Raw genomic sequence first — 17,982 nt, forward strand, 5'->3', positions numbered from 1 at the left:
TAGTGTTCTCAGTTCCTCACAATTCGTTCCTTATCTGTCGCTCAGCCTAGACCCGCACTACGTTTGTCCGCCGTTACTGTACTTCAAGCCACTCATACACTTATTCATATCTGTGTATTTTTCATACACAATTAAATAAAAAAAAAAATCTCAAAAAACATATTCACGTTTCGCTTTGAGTGTTTGTATGTGTACATGTAAATGTACGAATAACCCATGTCATAATTCTTAAATACACGAACTTGCAAGTAGCCATTTTGATTAACTGCTAGGTTAAGAAATAGTTGTCAGTACTATGGGTCGCAACTTTTCAATTGTTGCTGAAGTTACAATAACAATCATCTAATAATTGTTGACACTCAAGATATTTATTGCGGTTAAACAATAATGATAGCGAAAATTGTTACTATTAAATAAATAGTACTGAATATTTCAAAAGAACGAAACTAATAACGATAGTAATTGTTATATCAATAAAAATTAAAGGATGGATGAATCAAGTCTCCGGAAACTTACTTATAAACAATTGCAATCTTTAGCTGCCAAGTATAATGTACCTGGTAATATTAAGGTAATTTTATATGATTATTAATTCGTAAGTTAGTTGGTGAATATTTATTGAGGTTAGAAAAATCTGTATACAAAAATTAACAGACATCTAAATAATTTTTGTGTTGAAAATATGTTATTATTATAGCAGTGTTAATTACTTGACAATTTTTCAAAAATTCATAAACAATTTGTTAAAAAAAAAAAAAAAAATTGTGACAGCAACATTAACAGGCAGCTGACAATTTTTTTGGATTTTATTTTAAATAAATTTTTATGATGACAACTTTTTCAAAACTGCACATTAGAAAGATTTAAAAACAATTATTACAATTTCTAAAGTCTATTTAAAAGTAAAATAAACAATTTATTGGAAAAAAAAGAGAAAAAAAATTACCAGGCAGCTGACAATTTTTGATTTTGTTTTTGAACAAATTGTCACAATGAAAACTTAGAAAAATTACACATAAGAGAGATATAAAAACAATTATTGTCATTGTTTATATTCATTTAAATCAAAAATCAAAAGTTGTTACATGTCTTCTGAATTTACTGTCAGAAATTTCATGATAATAATGCTAAAATTACAGAGATCTGATGATTCTTAGCATTTTTATAACCAGTCAATTATTAGAAAAACAAATGTTTTCAAAAACTCAAACTTATGATTCATTAAAATTTCTACATCTGTAATTGCACGACTCATGATGCGAAGCATCAGAGAGTGCTTACGATCGAAAAATTTGTTTTGCCTCGATTTCGCAACTAATTAATTTGCGCACTATTTAATTTGCGCACTATTCGATAGATAATTTAATAGAGATTAAATCTGTCACTGGTAAAAATCAATTTAAGATAATAGAACCAGAAAAAAATATCAAAATAGTCAAACGAAAATTCGTGTCAACCAACTCAATTTTCCGTTAAAAACACGATAATTTGCGTAAACATTCACGAATTCAATCAGTTTTTTTTTTTTAATAGTTTGGCATTCTCTTTGCGGAGATCTCCATTAGAGATGGTAATCTTATTTAATGTTTTTATTTGTTATTAACAAAAAACTAAAATTAATGAAAAAAATCCACACTCAATGCGCATGATCAATTTAAAATACCGCGCGAAACTTGAAATGAAAAAATAAAAAAAGAAATTGTATTTAAAAGTGTTAAAAAAAAAAAAAAAAAGTAGCAAACAAAAAAAAATAGTAAATTACAAAAGTAATATTTAAATAAAAAAAAAAAAAATATTCTTTCAGAACATAAACTATTTTATTTATTTATCGAACGAATGAGCATTATAAGTCGTGCACTTTTGGATTTGCCAAACTTTTCTTTTGCTACATTTTTTTTCATTATAAATTAATTGTTAAAAAAATCTAAAAAATTGTTAGATGTCTGTTGAATTCATTATCATGATACCTAATTTATTACAGACATCTGACAATTTTTTCTGAAAACAAGTTCTTAAAAAGAAAATTTTCTAAAAAATTTTACATTAGAAAGTTGAAAAAACCATTTTTTTTATTTTTTTTAATATTCATTTATTTGTAAAAAAAAAAATTGAAAAATTTTCAGTTAGCTACGACTAATTTTAGTGTTATTATTTGAGACAGATTTATAAATAATTCAATTGTTACGACAAAAATGATATAAAAATAATTTTATGGACTTAAAATTTTTAGACAAAAATTAAATAATTGTATAACTTCAAAACTTGTACAGAGAAAACAAAAAATTTTGAAGTGAAAGTAATCTGCATAATTTTTTATGTTATATGAAAAATAATCAGAAATTAAATAATAAAAGTGCCAATCGGCAGCTGAAAAGGAAGTAGATTTCCTACAGAAATAAAATCACCATGACAATTTAAATACTTCAATCACATATATAGAATACCTTTTTCCTAAGTTACGAAGAACTTGTATTATCGTTGAAACGAATGGAATTTCAGGACTATGTTCTCACTAGGAGAATTAAATTACATAGAAAGTACATCTCGTTTATTGGACTTTGAAATGCAATTTACAGAAATTTGATTAGTTATTTCATTCAAAAGTTATCCGTAAAAGAATGTCAAAATATGAATTTTTACGATTTAAAAAATTTTGAAACCCTGTCATTTCTGAACAAATTGACTGATTAAGCTCATCTTTGAACTAGACTTTTTTATTTGCCTGTAGAATAAGTATGTTGAAATTGAAAAAGATCCCTAATATCTGTGTAATGAAAAAAACATGTGCAATTTTTGAACACACTTTTTTTCATAGTTTATAGTTTAGACAAATTGAATAATTATCAAATGTAAGATAATTTTAGTATTATTGAAAAAATTATTCTTTAACCATTCAGACTATTTATTTTTGTGATTATTCATTAAAAAGAAAAATATACACAAGCAGAAAAAAATTATTAGTGTAGATTTTTTGAGTATTTAATTTATTTGCTTGTTGAAAAAATTTCAATTTCAAATAACTAAAATATTATTTTTTTTTTTTTTAACAAATAAAATATTTTTAATTTCTTATACATAAATTTGTAAATCTCTACATGAACGGATTTTCAATTTTATTTTTTATTTTTGTCAGAAAAAAATGTTAATGACTTCAACATCGAATAATTTAAAAAAATATAGTCGATCATTGATCATCAAAATCAGTAAATTGTTTATTTTTCAATAAATATATTAAATTTTACAATGTAATAAAAAAATGCACAAAAATAAATTTCTAAAATTTTTTCTTAAACTCATCGTTTCACTAAAATTGTTGATGATCTTGAAAAAAAATGTGTCAACGTAGCTGACATTTATAAATGTTAAAATTCTTGAATAAATCAATACAATGTTAATAAAATTAAATTATCAAAAAGTACGGTTTAACAAATTGACACTACTGACTTAGTTTCTAATTTAATGATAGTAGTTGGTGTTACAATTAAATAATTATTATGTCTGAGTTCTAAATTTTATAAAAGGTAAAGGCATCAATTATTAACAGGGGTCAAGTATACACTATTTTATTCTATGATTTATTTAATTATCTACGATACTGATAACAATCATTGAATTTCTGATGCAATCTTTACAATTCAAAGAGTTGAAAAAATTGATAGTTGTGAAAAATTTCAAATATTTCTTAATAAAATATTTATGAGCGATAAATTCTTTAACTAGGGTATTATGACTGTTATGGTTGGACAACCGCTTGAGTAAAAAACTTATTTTGAATTTTTTTCTCATTTATTCATATTCTATTTGCTCATAAATAGATCAAATATCAAAACTCATCAATATTAGATATTTAAAATTAATTTAAGGGGGGAAAGACGTGTAGAAAACCGTTTTCATGCTGATTTTTATTAATTTTTTTAAGGTATAAAAAATTAATATTATTTATGGAAACTATCAGATTATTTTATACATATATTTATGAGTATTTTTTCGTATTAAACAACAATATAAGTTAACAAATAGCGGAGATATCAGCTGATACACATCGTAGGTTGTCATCCGACTTAGCAGTCTGTGTGCAGTATGGAAGCCACAATTTTTATTTGAAATCAATGACACAGAAAAATTACTTCATTTATATGTGTATCTTCCATATGAACCTCAATTAAAAAAAAAAAAAAAAGTAAAAATTTGCATTTTTTAGAGGGCTGTGAAATTAATTCGTGATTTTTTACTAATTTTTCACACATTGTTTATTAAAAAAAAAAATAGTTTAAATAAAAATATCGCTTTCGATTGAGGTTCCTATTCAAGGTAATTGTATAAAGAAAATTATAAGCCATATCGCAAAATGATTGGTTTAAAACTCTTTGAGCTACACTGCACACAGTTTTGAAAAAACTCGTTTCGAGAAAAACGCGTTTGAAAAAAAAGTGACAGAAAAAGTTCATGTAAAATAGTATTAAAGTAATTATTAAATCGCTTATAACTTTTGAACGAATAGGAATTTTTACTTGAAATTTTAAATCTATATTTTTGAATAGTTTTACAAGCGATTTATAAAAAAAAAAAATTGAATTTTTTTAAGCCTGTACGCGTATTTCCCCCCTTAATAGTTGTTAATTATAAAGTAATGAATATCAATAATTGGCAATTAAAATTTAAGCTGCATTATTTTGACAGTAAATTTAAAGAGCGCATAAACTTTTCATTATTTTTATTTTAAAAATAAAAATATTAAAAACAACTTGAAAAATAAAAAGTAAATAAATAATAATTTTTAATACTTGAGTTGTATTTAGCACTCGGTAAATTAATGAATCGTGGATATTATTGTGCGCCAATAATCGATACAATCGTATGTCATTAATTAATTAGATCAGTTGATTGTGTCAGGCTATCAATAATTAGCGTATCTGGGTGATTGTCTTTATCAGTAGAAATTAATAATTAAATTTGAGGAAGTACTATTGAAAAACACGAATTTTATAGTCAAAAGACTAATTAGTACAAAATTGAAAAGAATTCATCGAGGAGATTCGATCATTACTAATGTTGAATGAATTTTCCAAGTTTAATCTTTGATACTTGGTATGCATATAAATTAGTACTTTATTAATGTATTGTTAAAATTTAAGAATGATCCATCATTTAGTTTTTTAGAAGAGAAGTTTTAAAAATGAAAATTTTTAAAGTCGTATTCACGGACTTTTATAGTTAACATACACTGATAGAAAAACAATCTTGATTCAAGAAACTTTTTTTCTTCAAAACTTGAACTCTTGAAACTAGATATAGATATATTTTTTTTAAGAATTTTTGTCTCTTGGTTCAAGATAGGCGATAACATTGATTCAAGATGTTACCGACTTGTGTTAAGAATGGCTTTTTTTTTGAGTCATTAATTTACTTATTTCCAAGAAATAATTTTTTTTTGGTATAACAATTAAAGACTATTCAGTTTTTGAAATATACTCTGATGAATTATTTTAAGTTTTTTAAACGATAATGTTAACATATAAAATAATTAATTATTTTGATTGAAAAACTTAAATGTATCGATTGAAGATAATATAGCTCTTAAGCCAAGAAAATCTAAATCAAGACAAGAAATTCTTAAAGCAAAATAATCATTTATCTTCCAAAATAAATTCTTAGATCAAGAAAATATCTCTTGAGTCAACATAAATTTTCTATCAGTGTACCTTCGTCCAATCTTCTTTCATTTTTTTTTTCTATTAACTTTTTAACTTTAAGAAATAAAAAACTACATGCGATACACTTGAATCAATTTAAAACATAGTAAAATTCAAAAAATATACCGTTATCGATGTAGTTATATAAATAATTAAAGTTGAATTTTAATTTTTATCTCGTTCATCGATAGCAATTCACATTACTGAAGATTTGGCAACGCCGTGAGAACAGATGAGAAAACAAAATTAAAACTTAGTTAGAATTTAAGTAAATAAAAATTAGGAAAACGGTTGACCCTGAAGGCCATCTCTGCAACTTTCCGCTAATTCTATACCTGGACGCTTAAAATTGCACTTATGCCGTTTTTGAACTCTTCGAGCTCAAAAATACAATTTGTATTTTGTGTGTTGTTTTGAGCTCTCCGAGCTTAAAAAGATAGCTTTTCTATGCTTTTGAGCTCTTTGAGCTCAAAAGTCTGATAGGAGTTTGATAAAACACTATTTTTTGAATTTTCAAACCGCAATAACTTTTGAATGAATGAACCGATTTTCACGCGGTTGGCGGCATTCGACGCAATTTTTTAAGCATTATGGAAAATCTTCAAATTTGAATTGATCAAACTAGAAATTTCAAAGTAATTCCGAAAAAACACTTTTTTGGGTTTTCTTTCCTGCACGATATCTCTCGAACGAATCAACCGATTTTGACCGGATTAGCGGCGATCGACGTGGTTTTTTAAGATTAAGAGCTGATTAGTTTTTGGAGTTGATAGATAGAGCCGTTTAAAAGTTATTAAAAAAAAAACCACTTGAAAAAAAAAGTATTTGGGACTCAAATGAATGGGTTTGCGCACTCTTACCCACTGCGCACATTTACCCCAAATGACTCTACATACATACATACATACATACATACATACATACATACATACATACATACGTACATACATACATGCATACATAGTGACACCCTCGCGGGGATAGTCAGGGAAACTTCCTGTGACCTTCAAACGTCAAGATCTGATGAAAACTCGATTTTTGCAAAACGGGGTAGAACCAATAACTTCCCGATTTTTGAAAATCTTCGATTTTCTTTGCGGGAAGTTAAAAATTATCGATTACTAAGCTTATTATATGATTATAAATTAAACAATGAATTTTAATGAGTATTACAATAATTGAAAACAAAGAAAAATTCAAACACTATTTTGACTCATTAGTAACGATCGAACCTCCTTATTTCTAAATATTTAAAAAAAATGTTATCATAGCAATATCTCTTATATTGTCAGTAAGTAATGCTTTTACTTTATATTTTTAACTACTTGAAGTAAAAAAATAATGATTTTTATGAAACTAACAACAATTTAGACAAGCTTTAGAATTTTTTCCAGATTTAGTAAGCTTTTTCCAATGTTATGCTCCACTTTAATTAAAAACTTATTTTTTTACATTCAATGTACATTTATTTTGATAATCATTAGTAGTTATTATTAATTTAATAAAAATCTTCAGAACTTAATTCAGAAAATATGAAAAATTGAAGTAAAATTTAGAAATTTCTTCTTTTTTTGTTCATTATTTTCTTCGCCTGGCTCGTTTTTGTCCGTTTCAAGATCGGCTTGAACTCGTTCCAATGCTAGAAATGTCTATACTTTATTTTAGTCATTCGTAAAAAAAAAAAATATATCATCATCTTACCTTTTCTAAGATCTATTTTGTCCATATCGTTGTTATTAATCTTCGTCAATTCCTTTCCAAAACTTTTGGTAATTCTTTTACGGACATAATCAGCTTCAATATTCTGCTTGGTTCTTGGCACGCGAAATTTTACACAGCAACAAAGAACAATAATCATCATCAAAAGTATTGATAAAATGATACCAGCTAGTTGCCAAGCTTTGAGACCGGCGAAAATTGTTTTTTCTAGCCACTGTATTTCGATATCCGTAGAATTATCTAATTGCACTGATTTTTGTTCAGGAGAACATGGTATGAGCGAAGATGAAGTCACAGAAATTTCAGCTGGCATATCTATTGATGATATTATTTTTCTCTTACAGTTTATAGAAAATATTAATATCAAGCCTTAGCGCCAGCTCGAGTAAAACTGATAGATTTTTTTAAAATCTGTATTTCAGTAATGAAAAAATAAGGTGTGGTAGTAAATTAATCATTTACACTACACACCCTACTCATTTTCTGTTGTACGTTAAAGTGGTTTCTAAATCGATTATAAGCACGTGATCATGAGACGCGTCTGTATCTCGCGCCAAGTATTTGTTTATACATGCGTTGCTCATTAAACTGTCGTGCTAAGCTCAAAAATAGTAACTGACATTTGAAAAAATGGGTTTTAAGTATTATTTTATGAAATTAAAACATTTTTACCCTGTCATTAAGAAAAACAAGTAAAAATTTTAACTCTGTACACAGAAAAAAAAATTTGACTCAAGAACAATATTCTTGACTTGAAAACTTTCATTTAAAGACAACCAAAATCTTGATTGGAGAATATTTTGTTCTTGACTATAAGCAATTTGATTCTAAAGTTTCTTATAACTCAATAGAGTAAAATTATTGACGTGATAACGTCTTATAAATTGATGAACACTGGCAGCGCGCACGAAAAAGTGTCCCGTTCCGCCTGAACTTGTGCGTGCTAGCGAGAGCGCGCAACAACCGATAGAGAGGCCCAAGCGTTGGCTTGTGACACATATCTCTCTTCTCGCGTGACGTCAGAGCTAGCAGTTACAATATTGTTCTATAACTAATTGTTCGTGATGATATTTAAACAAATTATTTAAATCACTTTTTCAAAACTAAATAATATTTAAAAATAAAAAATTAATGTTTTTAACTAGTTTTAAAAATATTTATGTCAAATAAAAATCAAATATATCAGATTATTATTGTAGATAATATTAATAATTGTTAATAAATAATATTAATAATAAATAATAAATAATATATTATATAATATATTAATAATAAACAATGTTAATTAATTAATAATTAATATTAATTTTAACCCTTTCCCGGCTCAGAGTATCGGTGAGTCTAGATGTGAGTCAAGTGGGGATAGAGCCAATCAAAGTCCGTTGTAAGGCTGTATGAGTGAAAGTTTAGTTGCGGTAGTGTAGACAAGCGTCCCCTTCTACCATTTTTTCGGCCCCCTCTCTAAAAAATAGACTATAGCTCTCTCATTTAAAGAGTAAGACGTACGATTCAAATTGAGAGTAGGGATTCAAGGTCGATCGGGAAAGGGTTAAATAATAATAATTATATCAATTATCAAATTATTGTATCAATTTTTAATTAACAATGTATCAATAAGTCCTTTTTTTTTGTTAAAATAATTTTTAAATATTCAAAATTCATAAAGTATACAATTTTTCATCAATGTTTCTTTATGACGTTATTACGTAAATCTATCGTCCGTAGACCGACTTTACAGACAACCAATTTTTTTAATCTAGTTTTATCAAAATTTAAAAACCAATGTTTTTATTATTATTGTTATTAATTTGTTTGTTTTTTTTTTTTTTAATTAATATTTTTGATTTCTCAACGCAAAAAATATTTTAATTACTCCAAAGCGAAATAGCTTCTCTCAAGAACATCGATGTTCTTGGCTACAAACGATTAGACCGCAGCGCTGCCTTTAGAATTCCACCAAAATTAGATACTATTAATATAGCAACAAATATACGTCACTGCCCAAAGCTTGCAATGACTGAGAGGCTTGTGTTATTGTACTGGGCTTGGACTGGCTCAAGCAGCAGGGTTCGAATCCTATAGTCGGTGCTTCTCTCGTAATTTTTAATAAATAAAAAAATTTATAGGGTAAATACTCCAATAGATGGACAAATTTTTTCTCAACTCAACGAAGAGCTCAGAAACGTCATAAGTGCAATTTCAAGCGTTTAGGTATGGAATTGGCGGGAAGTTGCAGTGATGGCCTTTAGGGTCAACCGTTTTCCTAATTTTTTTTTTTCATTAGATTACATTGGTTTCGGTTGTGGGAATCTTTATAAACTGATAAACTGCCATTTAGGATTAGATTTTACACATGATAAACTGTTACTCTCAATAAATTAGAAATTGCAGAAACCCATGGGTTTATTAGATGTACTCGGACTCGAATTTTTACTAAAATCATTCCCACACTTTATTCCACAGAAAGATATAATGGTCAAAGTGATTCTTGCTGCTTACGACAACGACTACACCGAAGTTTGTCGCATCTTAAGCGGAATCCAGCATACCCGCAAAAAGCGCTTCAAACATCTGAAAGCTTTCAATGAAAACTCGATGGAGATTAGCACTCACCTCGCTAACCCAAATCAAACTCGAGCAATGCAAGCATCCCCTATTTCTTGGGTAAGCAATCTTCATATTTTTTTTCTTTATGAGATGATATTTCATGTTTTCGACATATTTCTTCCAGGCAAGTAAAATCGAGCTGTCATCTGTAAAAACTCCAGTGCACCATTACCTGATTCAGCACTATCAGAACACTTTCTTGAACACTTTTCCCCCTCCAGCACCTTCTCCATCACTCATACTCCCCCCTTCTTCATTGTCTGCCCTCCTCCCATTGCCCCCTCCCATAAACTCACTAACGCCACCTATGCCCGACTCATGGCTGCCACAAGCGCCTATGGTGGATCTGCGCATTGACCAATCTCAGGAGCTTCTTCCGCTGGATCTTCAACACAAGACGGTATTAATAACACATACCCAGACTTCGCAATATCCTGCCACGAACCAAGAGCGTTCCGTGCTTAAGCAACTGCTTCAACCAATCAAGAATATCAACAACAAAGAAGTTTACGACTCTGACACCATGACCGCTGTAACCGATAGTAATGACGATATTTCTTCCGACGACAACTTGTACCCTAACTCTTGCGAACCCCCTCCGTATACTTCTCCCGTTTATCCTTATCCTCAAACGGTTCCCGACTCCTCAAATCCAGTCCAGACGCAGTTAATATCAACCGATTTCTGGAACTACCAATCAAGTGCACATCAAATAGAGTCGGGGTTGGAAATCACCACTTATGACTCTGCTAAGGATAATTTCAGCAATTACGAATGCATTTATCCGCAAAATGGCTACGATGAAGGTAATAACTACGGCTCGCAGCAGGAAAGAAGCCTTCTGACGTACCAAGACAACGAAAACAGGCTGGATAACAATAACTACGACTACGTTAATTATGTTAACACTGCTAATGATTACAGCTTCAACGAAAGCAACGAAAACATTCATTCGAATAACTATTCGGAAATGAATATCAGCGATGACATCAACTACAACGGGCACTACAAGACTAAGGACCGCTTGATTAACAATGCTAATATCAACGAGCCGCTGAAAGATTTGATGACTTGCTCCAACAAATGGTCATGCAGTAAACCTATGCAGAAAAGCGCTTCAGCAGCATCTTTTGGGTCCGTCGAGGGGCTGAGAGCGGAAGGTAGTGGCATCAACGGCCAGTTGGAGAGTATACTTAACATTCGCGATATCGGTGATATTAATAAGGTCAATGAGAAAATCGGACAAACTTCTAGTGTATATTGCTACGCAGAGCCAGTTACTTCTTCTGGTCGACAGAAGTCGGACAAGAAAAGGAACTTCAAGTTGATCGCAGAAACTAGGAACCATTTGTTTGGGATTAAGTATAAACTTTATGATGATTCAACCACTGGTAGGGCTATGAGCCAACTTGATTAACTATTAGTACGCTTATTTTGTTATGAATGCTAGAGTCTAAGACTTGAAGCATTCGGAGTTTTCATGGTGCATTGATGCGGGTTGTCTTGTACTGAAGTAGCATTAAGGTTAAATGCAGGTTTTTTTTTGAGGTTATTTTTTTAATTACGCAACTTTTCAAAATTCTTAAAGTATATATTTTTTAATTTGGTATTTCTTTTGTAGACATTAAGTTAGAAAAACATGGAGTCAACATTTTGTAATACATTTTCATAAATAAAGTAAAGATTATGAGATAATTTTTTTGAGTCAATTAAATTGCATACCTTTAGCGCAAGAGCGCAAAGGTTATACTCTGTTGTTGCCTAAAAATCAGGTTTCTTACCTGATAGAAATTAAGTCGTATCAGACGGTCATAAAGTACATAAAAGCTTGGACAATTCAAAAGTTCATGACTCATACCCTAGTAGCAATTTGGTTCAAGTCTTGGGCAAGATTTGTTCAATAATCGTGATGAAGTATCTGTATACAGATTTTTATAATTCTTGGACTAGAAACACGGCAGATCATTCTTCAAAAGTCGTCGAAGAATCGCTCCAGATATTTGACTATAAGATTCTTGAGCAAGACTGGAGCCTGAATTTGTCCAGAAAATTGCCAGAAATGCTGTTGGTCTTTTTCGTTTCTCACGTAAGTATAGTTCAAACTTCTTTACCAACAATCTGGAGGAATTCTGGCTACATACTCGTCACTAAACTTGATCAAGTATTGCTCCAGATTCTGTTTTAAAATCTTGTTCAAGTCTGTCGCCAGTCTGGAAAAATAATCTTGAATAACTGTCTGGCTTAAGAACTATCCGGTTCTGTTTCAAGAGCTTCTTCAACTATCTTGTCCAAACCCAATGTTACTAGGGTAATGGTAATTTAATTATGAAATATTAATATATGTGAAATACAAATAATACAAAACAGCTTTACTAGGACGATAATGCGCAGACGCCCCTAGTGGAAAAAATGGACATAGCATGTATAGACATGTAACCTTACTTGTAAATATTACATAGACATTTATCGATATGTACAGTCTTTTGGTTTCTTTTATTTTATTAATTGCAATTAAACGACACTGAGTTACATAACCATTCGCGATAGGGGACCTACAATTCCTTCAAAGAATTTATTAAAAAAAATTTGACTCACTTAAGGAAGTTTCGAAAAAAAAACCGTTTTCTTAAAACTTTTTTGAAATTTTGAGTACTTATACTTTTAAGTATACGCGGGAATTTTTTTTAAATAGTTTTTGCGGCACTAAATTTTGAAATATTAGCATTTAAAATTTGTATATTTTACATACAAACCCTATGCTGACCGACGTTCAAGCGAACGTTTTATTAAATATAAATCGCACTTTTCTTAGGGTTGTTTTAAAAAACTGAGAATCATTAATTGAAGATATAACAAGTATTTTTTGTCAAAAATAACAAAAACGAGCGGTATTCATTTTTTTATAAAAAATGTTTGAAGTTAGTGACTTTCGATATTTTAAGGGAGTGGAAATAAGTGAGCGATAGTCTCCAAAGAGAGGTTGCACAAGTGCGTGAGAAAGAAACCAATAGCCATAACCTATTGGTGTCTTTTTCTTGTCAAGAAACGTCCTTAATGTCATGGATTTTTTTGCAAGTTAGTGATTTCTGGTTTCATACTCGATAGACAAGTAAATTTGTTTAACTATTTCAAAGTTTTTTTTTCCGTTTCTATTGCATCAAATCAATTTTTCAAAAGTATAAAATTAATAAATTAAAGTTTTAGCGCCTACCGGTCAAATGACTAGTAGATCTAAATTCAAGCCAACGGATGGACATTCCATCTTCAATATTGGTCGAGAGACATATTCTCTCTTTTACATAATTTCGATGAGGATCCACCGAACTTGAATACTAGTGAAGCTGAAAGCTTTTGTGGTATCTGTTCGAGTTATAAAGATGTTTATTAAATAAAAGAAATGAAAGAAATTAAATGAGAGTAAAGACAAACTTTGAAAAAATAAATGGGGTTGGTTGCCAATCCGTTGGCTTGAATTTAGATCTACTAGTCATTTGACCGCTAGGCGCTAAAACTTTAATCTATATATATATATATATATAATAATTATGAAAATTGGTATGTTTATGTATTTTTTCACGGAGAATTTTTATATGCTATGCCCATTGATGTAACTCGCCACCGGGCGGCGCTGTCAAGTATCGACTTCCACCCCGTTCAACCGATTGTCATAAAAATTGGTATGACCATGTATTTTTCCACGGAGAAAACGAATATGCTATGCCCATTGATGTAACTCGCCATCAGGCGGCGCTGTAAAGTATCGACCCACCCGTTCAACCGATTGTTATAAAAGATGGTATGACCATGTATTTTTCCACGGAGAAAACGAATATGCTATGCCCATTGATGTAACTCGCCACCAGGCAGCGCTGTGAACTATCGACTTCCACCCCAATCAACCGATTGTCATAAAAATTGGTACGACCATGTATTTTTCCTCAGAGAAAGTAAATATGATGTCCATGTTATTAAATATTACCATCAGATAGCGCTTCAATGCATTAAGTTCTATAGCGATCAACTGATTTAAAATTTTATATGCGGCAATGAAGGCAATGAAATGTTTTCTCCTTAAATTCAGTGAGTTATTTTACAACTTATATTAAATAAGAAAATAAGAGAAATAACTAATCTTCATTTGTAAATAAAAAAATACAATTTATTTAAAAAGCAAATCAGCTAAATTCAAATATATCATTTGTTATTTAACATCAATATTTGTCTGTTAAAACTAAACGTAATTTTTTTTTATACCTGAACAAAATTTGCTGGAGTAATTTCAAATATAATTGGCTTAAGAACATCCGGGAACACAAAATATTTTATGTTTACCGTCGAGAAAAATAATGTGAACTACTTGATGATGTTAAAGGAGTATTCTGAGCTGTTAATTCTAAAATTTTATGGTCGACTGCGTATTGGTCCCAAGAAAACTCATCCCCGACAATTCATCCTCTGACAATCAATCCCCGACTACCTATCCCTAACAACAATGAATTTCTAATAATCAATGTCAATCTCGTTATAAAATCATAAACAAAGGACTATCATCAAACGAATATATTCTTATACCGTGTTGTGCCCTTTTATCATGATTTTTGTGTGTGGATATCCGACATTATTAAACTTAAAAAGATTGTTTATATGTTTAAAATTATTTAAAAATTTTCTAGAATATATATAATGTGAACGGAAAAATGTTTGAAAACCAAATTTTCACAGGGATGAATTGTCAGAGGATGAATTGTCGCGGGGATGAATTGTCTTGGGACGAATACGCGGCACATACCAATTTTATGAACATCAGGTAGAATATAAGTGAATTCGATATATTACATATAAAGTCATAATTATAACTATAGAAAATACAAGTTTGCGATCAAAAACTACAATTTAAAAATGATTATCTCTTCTTTTTAAAGTGAAACTTTTATTCTATCGCCCCAAAATTTTTCGTCCATCTATCGCATGTCGCATTACCCGGCCGTGGAGTAGGGATAAAGTGAAAGGCATATGGCAGAGCAGCCAAGTCCAATATGGCGGCGCCCATAGCTCGCATCAGCTAACCGTGTAGCATTTATATTCCAATGCAATGTAAGACGTTGTTTACTCCCTAAGAAAACAAAAGGATCAAAAATGATTCTTCATGTACTGAACTTTCATAAGAGGTAGAATTTGAGAAAATTTGAAATATTAATAGTTCAATACTTTAAATACTTTTTAATCCTTTTGTTTAATCAAGGCTTATTTTCGTTACTATAGAATATTAGTTACATTTATAAACTACGAGACTCATGGCGAAAATAAAGTCATTGATAGAATAATTGAATTGAAAGGTAGATTTCGATAAAATTCATAGTTAAAAAAATTATATCAAGCAATAAATTCTTAAATTATCAGTGAAAAATCACAATTAATTTTCAATCAAACCACCGTTAGTTATATTACACGGACTAATAAAACCCGTCTACCAAAAACTGACAGAAATTGAAATTCTTATAATCTTAATAAAATCATCATTTGGTAAAAATTTGATAGATCAAATTAAAGACGCAATTTTATCAATCATAAGATAAGTTTTAAAGAAATAATAAGCTATCTTATTTCAATTGAATGTTCTTCAAAAATAACAAGACAGAAAATGCAACTTTCACTATTTTAAAATAGAATTCAGAAAAATTCAAATTAAAAATTTTCACCCGCTAGAGAGAGCGCTTGAAGAAAATGAACTCAAAGATGAATGATGGTTGACATATTGCGATAATAGAATTAATTAATTACAATGTATTGAAATATGTACTTTATTTAATAAACTAAGCTTTAGCCCGGCAAAGCGGGCTGGGTTCGCTAGTTTATATATATAATTCGGTCGCAAAAATAATTATTAAAAATATAAAATTAATCTTCATTAATTAAATTACCCTCACAATAATGTGCAAAAAAAATTTGGTGATAATAGAACACTCTCTGATGCTTCGCATCATGAGCCGTGCAGAAAATTCAATAAAAATCACGATGTTAAAGATATGATGGCCAAATTTATGAAAAATAATTTTGAATCGATAAATTGACGTGTTTAAATAAGAAAAAAATGTTTAAATCGCTTATAGTGTGTATTTCTCATGTTCATAGTTTTAAACACTAAAACTAACGAAGAATTCAATCTTTTCATCGGGTTTTTTTACGAAGAGCTGTATAGTTTATCTTATCTCAATAATACTGTTTTGTTTAATTATAATTCATTTCGGCTGTCAAATAATTTTTTCTGATCTATAATCAGTCATATTAATTTTTTATTTGTAATAGAGAAGTTTAAATGCAGTTAATTCTATAGTCAACTGTTGAGTTGGTTCTTTCTTTAATTCACTGGTCAAAACACGTTAGGGCGCTCGACTTGCACAAAAGATGAATACTTTCCGCAGAAAAATTTCAAATGAACTTTAAACTGTTGTAAATATATTTATCGCTTGTAATAGTTATTAAAATTTTATTTGAAGGTATTGAATTTTAATTTTCCCATATTTTTTATTCAAACTCTTGGTATACCTTTTTTTATTCATTCAACTGATTATTATTGTAATAAGTAATCGGTTAAGGAATTTACATTTGGATTTACTAAATTCTTAGTGAGAAGACGTATGTACATTACTTGAATAAACGAAATAAGTAGCAAGTAAATTTATAAACTTGCAAATGAGACTATCAATCCATGCAATGTGCAATTAATATCACAACAAAGCTCACCGGCGGTATCTTGCGACTGAAATTTCTCTTTAACGTAATTAATTATTCTCACTGGAATAGATTTCCTGCGGACATTAAACAATACTTCACTATCACGACACTGGGAAGTTCCCGGTTGCAGTTGAGAAGACGATACAGACACTGTTGATTTTCTTCTCGCTGACGTCACCTGCACGGAGTACATATTTTATTGATATAATGTTATTAAATTAAATTAAATTTGCCGAGAGATGTAGCCTGTAAGCGGAATTATTCTTAACGACAGCTTCGAACGCCGCCTGAATGCAAACTGGAATATTTGAATTTTTTTCCTCCCTCGAAAACTATAAAAGGTGAAAAAAGAAGAATTAAAATGAGAAGAAAAAAAAAAGAATGAATCTAGGCAGAAAGATGATACATACATTCATGGATTTTACTCACATGCATACAAATCAGGGAACTCGTGTGGGTGGGTGGTGTAGAATCTTTTTATGTGCTTCACTTTAATGAGATACTTAAAACACGGTACTAATTACTCCAGTGGTTTACATAAGTCTCCCGACACTTTTAGCTCTGCGGTTTTAGTTTTAAATAGAATTTTTATAAATATTTTAAAACCTTTTTTTTTATTCTTAAAATTATTTTTTTTAACTTCCCGCTAAGAAAATTGAAAATTTTCAAAAATCAGGAAGTTATTGGTTTTACCCCGTTTTTCAAAAATCGAGTTTTCATCAGATCTCGACGTTTTGAGGTCCTAGGAAGCTTCCCTGACTATTCCCGCGAGGGTCTCATTATGTCTGTATGTATGTGTGTGTGTGTGTGTGTGTGTGTGTGTGTGTGTGTGTGTGTGTGTGTGTGTGTGTGTGTGTGTGTGTGTGTGTGTGTGTGTGTGTGTGTGTGTGTGTGTGTGTGTGTGAGTATGTAAACCTCTTATAACTTTTGAACGGTTAAACCAATTTCATCGCGGTTGGTGCCATTCGAAAGGGCTTGGCCAAACTTAGATTTTGAATACAATTTGGACTGATTCGGACCGATAGATTTCGAAAAATCTAAAAAAAACCTGTAAAAAAAAATTTTTTCAAAAGTAGTTTTTTTGGAACAACTTTTAAACGGCTTTATCAATAAACTCCAATCTTTAAACGGTCAATATACTAATAATATTGTCAATATACAATCTTTAAACAATCAATAAACTCCAATCTTTAAACGGTTCTATCGATCAACTCCAAAAACTAATCAG

General features: G+C 29.9%; 3 protein-coding genes across 3 annotated transcripts in view; 1 reads left to right on the plus strand and 2 right to left on the minus strand.

Annotated features, from left to right (window-relative positions):
* The window catches only part of LOC123262558 (Kv channel-interacting protein 2-like), a 61,845-nt gene extending 44,807 nt beyond the window's left edge, over nucleotides 1-17,038 (minus strand). The window contains exon 1 of the mRNA XM_044724782.1: nucleotides 16,764-17,038. Coding sequence (XP_044580717.1) covers nucleotides 16,764-16,947 — 184 coding nt within the window. The 5' untranslated portion in view covers nucleotides 16,948-17,038. The remainder of the gene's footprint in view (nucleotides 1-16,763) is intronic.
* LOC123262556 lies at nucleotides 74-11,711 on the plus strand. Its single transcript, XM_044724780.1, has 3 exons — nucleotides 74-571; nucleotides 9,876-10,076; nucleotides 10,144-11,711. The coding sequence occupies exons 1-3, from the start codon at nucleotides 488-490 to the stop codon at nucleotides 11,434-11,436; spliced, it is 1,578 nt and encodes a 525-aa protein (XP_044580715.1). The 5' UTR covers nucleotides 74-487; the 3' UTR covers nucleotides 11,437-11,711.
* On the minus strand, nucleotides 7,217-7,891 carry LOC123264236 (transmembrane inner ear expressed protein). The gene is made up of 2 exons (XM_044727426.1): nucleotides 7,395-7,891; nucleotides 7,217-7,332 (listed from the first exon to the last, which is right to left on the minus strand). The coding sequence occupies exons 1-2, from the start codon at nucleotides 7,723-7,725 to the stop codon at nucleotides 7,217-7,219; spliced, it is 447 nt and encodes a 148-aa protein (XP_044583361.1). The 5' UTR covers nucleotides 7,726-7,891.
* Nucleotides 17,039-17,982: the final 944 nt, after the last annotated feature.

The sequence above is a fragment of the Cotesia glomerata genome, linkage group LG4, assembly GCF_020080835.1.
Source record: "Cotesia glomerata isolate CgM1 linkage group LG4, MPM_Cglom_v2.3, whole genome shotgun sequence".
Taxonomy (NCBI): domain Eukaryota; kingdom Metazoa; phylum Arthropoda; class Insecta; order Hymenoptera; family Braconidae; genus Cotesia; species Cotesia glomerata.

What these genes read in the sequence shown, in the direction of transcription:
- LOC123264236 (XM_044727426.1), bottom strand. Translation starts at nt 7,725, where the DNA reads ATGCCAGCTGAAATTTCTGTGACTTCATCTTCGCTCATACCATGTTCT. An exon ending in CAAAATAGATCTTAGAAAAG is followed by an intron (nt 7,333 to 7,394) that starts GTAAGATGATGA and finishes AGACATTTCTAG; the next exon opens with CATTGGAACGAGTTCAAGCC.
- LOC123262556 (XM_044724780.1), top strand. Translation starts at nt 488, where the DNA reads ATGGATGAATCAAGTCTCCGGAAACTTACTTATAAACAATTGCAATCT. An exon ending in ATGTACCTGGTAATATTAAG is followed by an intron (nt 572 to 9,875) that starts GTAATTTTATAT and finishes TTTATTCCACAG; the next exon opens with AAAGATATAATGGTCAAAGT. An exon ending in AAGCATCCCCTATTTCTTGG is followed by an intron (nt 10,077 to 10,143) that starts GTAAGCAATCTT and finishes TATTTCTTCCAG; the next exon opens with GCAAGTAAAATCGAGCTGTC.